The sequence below is a fragment of the Echiichthys vipera genome (genome assembly GCF_963691815.1).
Source record: "Echiichthys vipera genome assembly, chromosome: 22".
In the NCBI taxonomy this organism is placed as follows: Eukaryota; Metazoa; Chordata; class Actinopteri; order Perciformes; family Trachinidae; genus Echiichthys; species Echiichthys vipera.
Window position 1 is genome coordinate 11,682,069 of NC_139847.1, and position 12,770 is coordinate 11,694,838.

The 12,770-nt window shown below is 40.5% G+C and overlaps 2 protein-coding genes across 2 annotated transcripts; both read right to left on the reverse strand.

Moving 5' to 3' along the window:
* Nucleotides 1–279: 279 nt before the first annotated feature.
* Nucleotides 280–5,178, reverse strand: lurap1l (leucine rich adaptor protein 1 like). Its single transcript, XM_083936782.1, has 2 exons — nt 4,794–5,178; nt 280–1,844 (listed from the first exon to the last, which is right to left on the reverse strand). Exons 1-2 carry the CDS (start codon nt 5,010–5,012, stop codon nt 1,455–1,457), a joined length of 609 nt encoding a protein of 202 aa, XP_083792908.1. The 5' UTR covers nt 5,013–5,178; the 3' UTR covers nt 280–1,454.
* Nucleotides 5,179–6,104: 926 nt separating this feature from the next.
* LOC310963759 (5,6-dihydroxyindole-2-carboxylic acid oxidase-like) lies at nt 6,105–11,948 on the reverse strand. The gene is made up of 7 exons (XM_083936681.1): nt 11,432–11,948; nt 10,645–10,967; nt 8,937–9,141; nt 8,663–8,830; nt 7,640–7,819; nt 7,370–7,516; nt 6,105–6,753 (listed from the first exon to the last, which is right to left on the reverse strand). Exons 1-7 carry the CDS (start codon nt 11,781–11,783, stop codon nt 6,566–6,568), a joined length of 1,563 nt encoding a protein of 520 aa, XP_083792807.1. The 5' UTR covers nt 11,784–11,948; the 3' UTR covers nt 6,105–6,565.
* Nucleotides 11,949–12,770: the final 822 nt, after the last annotated feature.

The window sequence follows — 12,770 nt, forward strand, 5'->3', positions numbered from 1 at the left end:
ATTCTAAATATTATCTGATTTGGCATTCCTCTGCTAATAGCTTGGAAATTGTATAGGGCACAAGCAAGCAACACTTTTCCAAATATAGAAGCATTTTCCTGGTTGTGTTATCAAAGGAAAGTGACATGAAGTGATAGAGTGAATTAATGGTCATTTTCCATGCCACATTACACAGGGCACCACACCGTCCGACTTCATTATTAAAGTGATTATTCTTGACTTAAATTCACCAAAAAAGGAAACCACCATCATGTTCCCTTTCCATCTCATTAACGGGGTCAGTGAACTGTTTTTGTTACTAAAAATAGAGAATTACACAACAGTTCCTATTTTTTACATTAAAGACGTACACATTGTGAGCAAGAGAAAAATCACAATATATTATTTCAATTCCACAACAAAATTAACAGCAATCAATAAAAAAAAAAACATTTTTCTTTCAAAAGCAGGCAGCATAAAATACAAAATGTCAAACTAATTAAAGAGTTAAAAGCTAAAACAACAGTTATGTACAGCAATATATAGATATCGTTAAACCTTTGTTTGACAAGATAATTCAAATGTGCCCACAATGCAAATGTGTTTGCCGTATGTCCACCATCAACAAATGTCCCATCTGGTGTTAGATGGGTTTTTCCCTCAGACATAACTTATATATATGACAATCAAATTGTTTTGGTTTTCAGTCAAGCATCCAAAGTACATTTGAATGTGCTACTAATCTCTTGAGTGTACATGTCAATTTGACCATTGCTTAGGAATTTCCATCAGTCATAACTATTTTAGTAAAAATAATTAAAAGCCAGTAGGTGGTGCTCAGAATTTGGCATGGAAGCAAATTGCACTTGCTTTAACACATAAGCTTACTTCTTTGCCACTTTAACAGTTTACACACTTGAACTACTCAGCATGAAATGTTCAATTTTCCAAATGGCTGCCTAATCCTAATCTACTCCTTCACTTAGATCAGCTGCATGTGGTTGACCTAACACAATGTTGATTTTTCCACAGATAAATTGAATGTTCAGTTGATTCTTTAATTTACTAATCGTCAGTCGTTTACACTAGGAAGTACTGTTACTGAAAATAAACTAGTGAGGTATTGGATAACTCCTCAATAAAATTTTAAACCAGCATAGAGCACATTTTTAATCTTATTGACCTGCATGATAAAATACTAAAACAGAGTTATGGATGTTTTCACTTGCATTTGGTTTGACATTAAGTGGCAACAGTTTAAAGAGGTACGTTCAATCCACAATGTAAGGAAGCTGGTTTCAAGGTGAAAAGTAACATGTGTCTTTTGGTAAATCTAGCTAAAACCTTGGCTTTTGCTAACATGTGGGAAGAATAATCTGACAGCTGTGTTAATTCGTCGAAGTGAAGAACACATTTTCAAAACATTCCCCACAGAATATCTAGTAGTCTCTGTAACCACCTTGTTTAGCTAAACATTATCCAAAGCAGTAGTATTCATCTGATTCCACCCTGAGTTTCAGTGGCGATTTACTGAAAGCATCACCGTCGATGACCGTTTGATCCACAAAACAGTCAAGATCCGTGGGTGAGGGGTCGTCTGGGAGATCCTCTGCCAGAGTGTCCAAGTAACTACCCACCGACAGAGCATCTAGCCCGTCACTGTTAGCATCATTCAAGCTGTTGAAGCTGCTTCGCAGTGAGGTACCGTCCTGGCTGTCTGACAGGCTGTACAAGCTGCCTGTCAGGCTGCCCTCTTGGCTTGCCACGCTTCCTTTGTCTTCTATCATCCAACGGATGGACTCAATGCCCTCGTTGATTGACATAAGCTGCTGCATCAGCTTCACATCGATGGCTCGTAGATGTGCCTATGAGTTGGAGAAAAACACCTCAGTCAGGTCATGGCACTTAAGGATGATCCAGTATTTAAAAAGGTAAATTGACATTTTGGGGAATTTACTGTTTAACTTTTTTTGTATCATGAGATGAGAAGATTAATCCACTTGCTCATCTTGTCCATTTCACATAAGGCTACAGCAAACAGCCAGTTAGCTTAGCATAAAGATGGTAAATAGCTAGTCTATCTTTTTCCAAAGATCAAAATGCACTAACCAGTACCTTTAAAACTAACATGTGTAAAGATTAAGCTGTTGTTTTAAAAGAGGGCAATGTTCCAGATTATTTCTTGGCCAGGAGCAGTAACTTCCTGGAGTTTTGGCGTTACTCTGAAATTGTCAAGAGACCTCAGGAAATCACTTTATTCTTCGACTAAATTGTTAAACTAAGCTTAACTACCCAGCTGCTGGCTGTAGCCTTGTATTAAACAAATAGGTATGAAAATGGCAATCTGCTGAGCATGAAAGTGAAAATGTCCCATCATGTAGAACTACCCCTTTAATACAGCTACTGCATGTCAGCACTACAGTATGCCCTCATTAGTACAATGAAAATAATAAAAAACAGTACCGAAATAATTGCTAACTTTTGTTAAACATTGAGGTTCAAAGTTCCTTCTAGACCCTGAAAACGGCAGTTAGAAAACAATCCTGCCACACGACCCACTTAGAGTTTTTGACCATGCATCATGGTTTTCATTAGCAGATTAAACCTCAGCCTTTAGACCAACGCAGATGCGAGATCACAAATAAACAGAAATTTGAATATATACTATTCTAGATCATCTCCAACTGCTGGTGAATATTTTGTGATTTGAAGGAAAGCTCCAGATCAGATACTAATGGAACATCATGGCGGTGAGAATTTCTTTCTCAACAGTCCTCTCATGGCAAGAACACTATGTGCCATTTTGTTTAGACTATCAGGCTTTGTTGTGAACAAAGACACTTAACTATGCGGCACAGGAAAAGTACTCATGTAACAGCACAGCCAGGAAACAGTTTGCATTCAGGATTCTGAATGATCTGCCTACTTAACACAGTATGGCCATTGATTTAACTCCATGCCGTGACAAACCATGCCATTGACTGGGGATGGAAGTGGACAGCCTATGGGGTCAATTGAAGGGATTCCCCTGTAGAGTGGGCGGCTTACACTCAGTCAGAATGAAAAATGGTAAATGAACAGCTGTAACAGCCTGCTACATTCAAAATGCACTGAGGTAGAAGAAGGCAAACAGAACTGGTACAGTCCTCCAGACAGCTGGCTTGGTACAACAGCCTTTCTATGGAGTTGATTTGCAACCAGCCTTCATTTAGCTCATATTGCTGCCGGTGTGTTTGTTTTGTGAGTATAACCACCCGCTTTATACACACACATGGAAGCTAAGCAGATGGAGTCATGTTGCAATTTAAGTCCAAGCAGCTATCTCATGACAATAAGATGGCACCCGTGGGTCAGTATCACAAAATGAGTTTGGAAACAATTAGTGCTACATAATTGTGTCTGTACTGGATAATAACACTGGATCTACAACATGTTTAATTGATCTTATGAAACTAAAGCCCCTTCCACGTATGCACCGCAAACCTGAAATCGGCTGGACATTACAGGCAGGGCAGTGGGACCAGGCATCAAAAGGAGTTTACCCTGCCAGCAAACTTGTACAAAGACTGTTCAATCTCTAAGTGAGCACATACGTGAGTAGAGCCACTCATTCTCTGATGTAAACACATAGATTTAATGGGTGTGTTGATGATGTTTATGTCATGCGTCGGTCAAAAGCGGAGGACAATGGTGAAGAAAAAGGGTGATTTACACATAGATGAAACATTTACACATAAATGTGTAATGAGAGACTGTGAAATTCACATGTTTCTATCAATAAGGACACACACCAAAATCATCAGACAAACTCAAAGAACAGCAACAGACTTGATTGTTTATGACCACATTATGAACTTAATTTGCCCCTTTTATTAGCTGTGGATTATTTCAACCTCTCAAGTAATGCAAACATTTAGCAGAATACTATAATAATGCTTAAAGTGTGTGTGGGGGTGTCTATCAGACTTGTGCACACCAAAACAGAGCAGTCTGATTGGATTAGTGATTAAGCTGTGAAGGGAGCCGCGAGAACAGGGAAGCCCAGGATGGCCCAAATTTGAAATTAAATGTCCAAGCCCATAAGGCCACTAATGACATTACGCTAAATTAATGTTTAAAAGTCAATTAGTTTCATTTCTCATATCAGCATATTAAATGACAACATGGCATAAGGTTAAAAACACAAGCGATTAAACCAAGATATGGGCTGTTACATTAAAAAAAACAAATGTGCTAGTTGTAAGTCTAAATGTCTCTGTGTTGATGGGCTTACATTGACGTGACAAACTCTGTGATTGGTCAGTGTGCTGGCCATGATACAGCTCAACTAGAGTCGGCAAAACTCGGTCAACTCATGCCATCTGGTCAGGAATCCTAATACCTTTCATGACCGTACTTAAAATGGGGGATTGCGGTGACTTTGGCTCGAACAAAGCTTAAGTCTGGTCCTAAAACCTAACTTCGCATGGCAACATTTGAATGGGATGTTTTGGCAGATTACACAGGCACAATTAGATTTGCACAGTAGTTTGAATAAATAAGAGTGGGGTCACTGCCTGAGGTGAGGAGGCGTCATCAACAGAGCACTGTGCTGGCTGTAGTGTGCAGGTGTGAACGGCTCTCACCTACTGACCGGTTTAGAAGACAATGGATCACAACACCCACCAGTGGAAGTTTGCATTTAACAACCACATCATGACATCTACCCCATATTTTGCATCGAGCTATAGCCTTTCCTACTTAAAGAGCTCATGCTTGGCAATAAACGTGAAACAGTGAAACGGGATAGGCCTACAGAAAAAAAAGACACTTACCATTTCTTGTTTTAGAAATAGCATTTTGCTCTCCAGTCTTTTCAAGTCCGCATTGTTAGCGTGCAATTTACAGTTGACTAAATGCGGTGATGCAGACTTCTCGTGCGTGTCGCGATGCTTCCCTCCAGCGAGAGAACGAATGAGACTCTCCGGGACCTTTAGACCCAATTTGGTCTCTATATCCTTCAAATCAGGCAACACGTTGTTATCCCCGTCCATTGCGGACTGTCAGAAGGAGGACACGTCGAACCGTGTGAAATGGAGCGGGCGGAGGAGTCAGTGACAGAGCTGCTGTGAGTTGTCGATGGGACGCGCGCGAGCTGCATCCGAAGAGGAGTTGGTTGAAAGTTGCAACAGGCGCGCGTGCTCCTCACAACTTTCTTCAGCCCGGTCACACAGAATGAAGCGCTGAACCCAAAACACCGACTCCACCGCACCGCTGCTCCACCAACACACCTCCCATTTAAAGCGGCTGGCCAGTAGTGAGGCAGTGTAACGACAGCGTGCTCCCGTAGACCCTCCCATGGGAAGCCTCGCTCTGTAAGCGGACACCAGACAGGTGAAGCGACACCGGCGTGTCGCGAAAACATATCCAGGTAGACTACACAGGGCGATACATTGTAATGCGTTACAAATTAAGAGTCCAAAACGAATGCAGGTAAAGAAATCTTAAAAGTATGCACAACAGGCCTATTGTGATTGATTCAGTACAGAAATATAATGTGTGTGTGTTTATTCATGTTTTAATCACAGGAATGTCCTCAGCTGAGTCAAAGCATTCTTGCGAAATGTATAAATGTAAAAACAGGACAGCATCAATGACCACTTCATGTGGATTTTGGGAAAAAGCTGCTTATGGTGTTAGTACAGTTCAGTAAGGTTTCAGGATTGCAGCCTGTTGACGCTGTATTTTGCTACATTTCTTCTTTTACTCGTTTTTATTTCTTCATTTATTACTCACATTTCAGGTCATTTGGACAATTTATTTCACGTCATTCAAAAACAACCGCAAAAAAATAAATAAATATTTCTTACCAAGACCATGTAGTTCAACAAATTTAAGTATTGCGCCCCCTTGTGGACATTATGGCTCTGTTACACGGGCACTGGCAGTGTATTGTATTACTGTTACTAGTGCATCACTTCTACATTGCCATTGTAACTAAAGCTTTAAGTTAGTTAAACGCATACAATGTTAAAACCTTTGCACACGGTAGAACTTGTAGATGTGTATGTTTTGATAATATCGCATGCATTAGTCTTTACAAATGATCACATTTGAAGTGCAGGCTCAAACACTAAACTACAGGAGGCATCACTGCTGGTACTGACATGCCATTCAAAGGCCCTGACCAGGGTCACAGTTTAGCACCACCTGGTGGAATCACTATCACACCGACACTAACACTGTCCATGTTCTCTTTATTTGGACACATTTTCAAATTTGCCGGAAATCTGAAAATTTCAAATCATGGATCATTACAATCTTTGTAAAAAGAACCATACACCTACACACCAAAAAGTGCTGCATATCAGCCTTACCATTACAAAAATGCATATTCAATAAATGCTTCACATCTGTAGCCTATTTGTAAAGAAAAATTAACAGCACCAGCTTTGTTATTGCAGACAAAATATGACTTCCTATTATATTGCAGCATTCAACAATCTACACATGATCCCCAGCAAGAACAGATTGAGGCTTCAACAAACTGCAGAGCTGTGTCACTGTAAAAGTAAAAGAGAGAGAGGTTCATGTTTGAACAGTTATCTTAGACTACAGATTGGCTTTTGGCATCATCGTAGCGCTGGTACTGATCCCCAAGCAAAGGCTGGTGGCCCTCCATCTTGTAAGATCTGGCACGCACGGCACATGTGGTGGCAGCGAAAACGACTGCGACGAGACAGAGGGCAGCGACTATTGCCATGGTGATGATTTCAGTCATAGTGAAAGGTTGACCTGAAAAGACAGAAGAGGATGATTATTACCTTGTCGCCTGGATTTATTTAATGGTCATGTCATGCTCATTTTCAGGTTCATACTAGTTTTTGTGTTTCTACTAGAAGGTGTTTACATGCTTCAGTGTTAAAAAATACATGTTTTTTCTCATACTCTGTTTGAATATGCAGGTATTCACCCTGTGTCTGAAGCGCTCTGTTTTAGCGCCTATATCTTTAAGCGCCGTTCCCGAAAAAGTCCGGTCTGCTCTGATTGGTCAATTGGTTTCCAGGTCTTCCGTATCTGTGCTCTTGGTGTCTGCACCATCATTGCAGCCAAGGAACTACTGTAATGGCACTATAATGTCTTTCTTTCTACTTATATACTGTAACTGCAACTTTACACAAGTCCTGACAGCTTCTTTAAAGACACCGCTTCTGAATACGGACTGTGAGCATTACTCTATGCATTGAGCGGTTCAATACTTTCATAATATTTTTTTAAGCACATTGACCTGCTTTACAAAAAAAAAAATGGACCACTCACTTTTTACAATATGACACTTTTAAATGCAACGTCTAAAGCAGCCCTACAAAACTGCGCAGTGTAAGTTAAAGAAATCATCCAAAATGAATACCTGGCCATTCAGCCTCATAAGAGTAACCAAGATTTTCAGGGGCAGTGGCAAACATCTCAGCGTTAGTCACTGGGGGCCAGAACGGCACCATGTTGTAGCCCCTGTTGTGACCGATGGGAGCATTTTCTTCAGGATACAGAGTTGAATCTGTTGAGAAATTCTTTAAGTTAGTCTAAAAGCTCATCATGCTAACTATAAAGCAGTACTATACTGTATGCAGGCACAGAAGTTAACAACTAGAACATGTTTTTTTTTTAAATTTATTTAGACCTGGGCTGTGTCTCCTCAACCATTCATCAAATATAGCATCGGTATAGGTGTGGAGCAGGACAAAGATGGGGTCGTTGGGTGAGAGGTGAGTCTGTCCTCCTGTCCCATTCAAAAACAGATGGGCCAGGTTGTGGAGGCTCCTCACCACAGGGTCATAGTTCCCCTGGGGGGCGCTGTAGCCTGCCAAAACAACATGAAAGACACGTGACAGACTGCTGAAACATTGTATATCAATGTAGAAACACTGGATGACATGAAATGTTTTTGTAGTCTCTCACCTTCAGTTGTGCGTTAAATGAATGAAGAGGATCACTGTAACACCACTACAGTATTTGTCATGGTAAATAAAGAAATGATACTCAAATGCACTTTCTGAATGTATTTAGTACACTTAAACTGTGCTGCCGTATTATGTTAATAAAAAAAGTATGTATAGTGAAGTTCTATCTCAATGTAAGAATCATAAAGGCAAGTACTTTAAGTATAAGGCTATTATACTATAATGTAGTGTATTTATCACTGCTTATACTACAGAAGAAAAGTGCTTTTTCAGTACAATACTGTAAGTATTAAGTGCTGCAGAAGTATACGTAGAATTAACACTATTATTTACTTTTTAAGTATACCGTTTAAAAGTACATTGAAATATAGCTGAATATAATTTGTTAAAGTGCGGTAAAATACACTAGTGCAAATTAAGTACAATAATTGTGTATTACAAAGGACTTGAAAATAAGTATTCTTTCCATAAGTGCACTTAATTACCACTAGTAATTTGCAATTTAGTATACTTTTAAAAATACACTTACCTACAATTGACAATACACTGGCAATAAAGTACGCTTTACATAAGGACTTGAAAATAATTATACTTTTCAAAAGTAATTTAGCTTCAAATAAACTTAGATTAAAGTGCACTTTTAGTATGTATACTTATATAAACCCTAAGAAAGTAAAGTACACTATCATAAAGAATGCTAACAGTGTATTACTATGGACTTGCAAACAATTATAGTCTCTTACCTTCAATTGTGTTTCTGAAGCTTTCAGAAGAGGTGGAGTAATATGGCGGTGTGTCAAAAGCGTTAACCTGCAGACAGTCCGCCACGTCCTGGGGCTCTGGGAGACGCTGGACCATCGGTCTGTTGACATTTCCTGCTGGGTTCCTTCTGATGGGACTACTCTCAGTGCCTGGGAGGAGGCAGGAGCCATGATCAGAAAGCAATGTCTCTATACTAAAAGAATAAAGAGGGTTACTGTAACATATTTTGCCATGGTGAATAAACAATGGTCTTACTGTTGCAGATGGTTCCCAGTGTGTCATAGTCTTCTACGCTCTCACACATGACCCTCCACTGGGAGAAGATAGAGTTGGTGCTCAGGGAATTCATGTCAAAGCTGCTCCTGGCTCCCATCAGGTCATCTGTGCAGATGTCACATGTGCTTCCACCGATGGCAAAGTTCCAGTAGGGCAGGGCAAAGGAGGGGTCCTGCAGCATGTCCTGTTTTTTTGAAAGCAATCGATAAATGAAAGGATGGCTGAGTTAGAGTTTGTGAATGGGAAGATCAAGGCTAGGGCTTGGCTGGAGGCATTATTTTTTCATGTTGCTTACAATGGTTCCCCACTCCCTTAGGTAATGCTATTAAGTCCTTCTAATGGAGTCAATGCACAGAATAAATTGGGGATCATTTTCACAAATTGTGAGTATAAAGACAGCCCATGCATGAATGAATCTTGGTTCTTTAAAACCTTTGTTCAAACAGTTTTAGGCTACACGAAGAGAAACATGGAGAATGCACATGCAACCAGGGGCAGGAAACAGATTAGTGATGATAAATTGAGAAATGGTTTAGAGACTTTCTGGGAAGAAAATACTTTTTTTTTTTTTTTTTAATGGTTATGTGATGCTTATCTTTGCTTTGCCACATCTGTGTTTTGACTAGTGCAAAAACTCCTAATTTGAGATAAACACGACACATACGGAAAGTTAAATTATTTAATTGGAGTAGGACAAGCTGCTGTGTCTTTGTTAGTCATGTGAGTTGATGTAGTGCATACTGAAAAAATTAGCACCCATAAAACAAAGCCTGTTAGTGTGCATTTAATAGAGTAGAAGAATGAACAACTAATTAGGGAGCACAAGTTAACCATACACCTGCACAGGATAACGATGGAGTTTCTCTGCAGGAGTCCAACAAGCTGCCATAGCAGCCTCATTTTTCTGTGCTAGCAAGTGTGTGTACGAACAAAAACTTGGGTAATTGTGTACCACTGAATGAAAATCATTCTTATACAAACTTGGTGCAGTTTGATAATTCCTTTCAGAAAAGCCCTGTTTTTGTTTTCTACACACCATCTCCAAATTGATGGTGTGCTGATCAGATACAATTTCAAACCCTTAAAATCACATTTAACACACTGCTCGCCTATTAAAGCGCAACATTTGGTCAGTTATGGTTTCCTTGCCAATGCAGTTGTGGGAAAACGCATTAGGTGAAATAAACAAGCTGGGGAAATGACAGCTGCGATAAAAGGCTATTAGTGGGTGATATATTGGTAAATATAAAATGTGGATAAACAGTCAGATTTTTATCTTATAATGTCCCATCACTTTTTCTTTCTTGGTTTTGTTCTTGTACACTCCTTTTCCTCCCTTGGGAAAAAAAGATTACCCTTGTTAAGGAATGTACTTGTCAGGTACACTTAAAACTACTCAGGTAGGTATACTTGAAGTGTATGCTAAATTGGCAATTTATAGTTGTTTATTTTTTAACACACTGTTATACCTCACATGCACTTTTAAACTACTTTGTTTTTTAATACACCAAATACTAAGTATACTTTCCATAAGTACACTTCGTTGGTGCGTATTAAAGTAGGGTTTAGGGCATTTTTTGTTATGAAATGTCAATAAGAAATAATATAAAAGATGTCCCATCACGTTGTGCTTTTATTGTGTATGTAATGACGTTGCTCGGTAATCCGTCTTTATACTGAATCTTACCTGCATGTCTCGCTCCAGCTGCAACAGGTGGAACCTGTGCCAAGTGACAAACCCGGGCCCTTCGTGTGAGAAGTCCACTCCCCCAAAACTGGCCTGTCCTGCACCCAGGAACGTCTTGCTGACCGAGAAGTAGTGAGTCCACACGAAATAATTGTAGATGGTGACGTTCTCGAACTGCATCGTGTTCCCGTCGGGCCCGAAGATCTCCGGATAGCGCCGCGTGGCGATCACCAGGTCTGGGTGCACCGTGCGCTTGGCCTGGTCCAGTGCGTTCACGAACGCACGCTTCTCGTCCGCGCTGAGCTGCATCACGTTTCTTCTTACTGGGGGATTATATCAGAGGGAAAGTGGATTAACTCAATCAGTCATGCGTTAATTGTGGAAAGGTTTTAATGACTGGGAAAAGAAGTACAGAAAATGTGCTTAACGTGCTGTTTTAACGACAGTTTTGATCAATTCATTTGTAATCAATTGCCTTCGTATACGTTTCAGGGGTGTAACTATTTCCAATGCATCTCCGCTTGTTTCATAGAACCCCAATTTAAATAGTTTTGGTAAAATAATCTGCCTCTGCTCTATAAAAACAGTTGAATCGACAAAGTAGCCAAAATTTGTTAGTTTTGCTCGGTTTGGTGTCTCAAATGAATACTGAAGTGCAACTGAGCAAGCACAGACTCACTACCAACTCCAGATTTGCTAGCTATGTCCTACAGTAACATATATGACCTATAGTCAATACACTAAAGCATTAGTATCTGAATATTGCCCTAGACGGACACGCACTTACCAACAGAAACCCTCTGGTCACAGGTGGGCCCCGTCCATCCGTGTCTGCAGCGGCCGCAGTTATAACCGCTGAAGTTTCCGTTACACTGACAAGTACGGTTGAAGAAACGGACGGGCCATCGTTCCCGATCATCCCGTCCGTCGTGCGGATACTGGGGACCATGCGGGCGCGCATCTACCGTGATGGATACACACTGTCCGCGCCCGGTGCTGGACCCACACGGGTCGTTGAGTTCAGACGGTGACGGACAGCACTGTCCACTCCTGAGTCCTTCGGGTGTCACACACTCTCTGGGGAACTGAGCGCTCACCACCACCGCGCCCACAAGAACCAAACAACAGCACTGCCACATTATCCAAAAACGCTTGCCAAATTCTTTACGCACTGATGATTTGCAGTCAGTTGTACCGACCAATGATTAACCTGCAGTTATAAACCTCAAATAAGCACTTATCCACAATGAATGTGCATCACTTAAACGCAGCAGGAATGTCAAATAAGTGAGTACAAAACTGCCCCTTCCATGCGCCCAGGCCCCTGCTTCTACTTCCCCCCAAACCAGTGAACCGTCGACCTTAAATACCGGATTAGCGCATGACTACCCGGATTTTCTGACTCCCGCGTGATGCCATCACATAACATTCATATTTCTTACTGGGGATGGAGGGAGAGAAGGTAGTGTGATCCCTCGTGCACAGTATTATTCTCCTAAAAAACTCACTGGGTTTCTGCAGTTGGCTTAATGAGGCCAACATTAAATGCGAGGGAGTCTATTTATGAAATTGTTTCAGATTAAAACACAAATTTTGATGAATGAGCAGGCCCAGCCATAAACTTTAATGTACTGTATGTTCATGGGCTGCAAGGTTTCAGCACGCCTTTATGAGCATTATATGAAAATTAATTTGCTATGAAGTGGTAGCCTTTTACAAAGACAGCCCCTGGAACACAAATAGCTGTTTGTGGAATTAAAGTAATGAACTTGGTCCTGCACAAAGATGCGTCATGTTAATAAACAGGTTGTTGTTGTTTTTTTTGCTTTTTTGAATATCTTGATTGTATCAAACAAATCCCTTCCATTGTAGAAAAATAACAGGATCCTATCTTGAAAACCTCAGAGGTTTGTGTGTTTGTTAAAGTGATCATATTTCGGGTCATTTGACTTCACAAGAAGGCCTCTCTCTCTTTCCCTCACCCCAAGGCTGCTTGTGTATGAGCATGTGAGACATGGGAGCATTTACTCTACACAAAGACATCTTTCTAGGAATGCAAGATTCTTTCTGGGATCTCTGTGTCAAATAAAAGTGAACCTGGTGCACTTTGGATGAAAATATGTTTA

Excerpts from the sequence above, each read along its gene's own strand:
- lurap1l (XM_083936782.1), bottom strand. The coding sequence starts at position 5,012 with ATGGACGGGGATAACAACGTGTTGCCTGATTTGAAGGATATAGAGACC. Across the intron at positions 1,845-4,793 it reads TATTTCTAAAACAAGAAATG|GCACATCTACGAGCCATCGA; the intron begins GTAAGTGTCTTT and ends TCCAACTCATAG.
- LOC310963759 (XM_083936681.1), bottom strand. The coding sequence starts at position 11,783 with ATGTGGCAGTGCTGTTGTTTGGTTCTTGTGGGCGCGGTGGTGGTGAGC. Across the intron at positions 8,831-8,936 it reads ACTGGGAACCATCTGCAACA|GCACTGAGAGTAGTCCCATC; the intron begins GTAAGACCATTG and ends GCCTCCTCCCAG. Across the intron at positions 7,820-8,662 it reads CTTCAGAAACACAATTGAAG|GCTACAGCGCCCCCCAGGGG; the intron begins GTAAGAGACTAT and ends TTGTTTTGGCAG.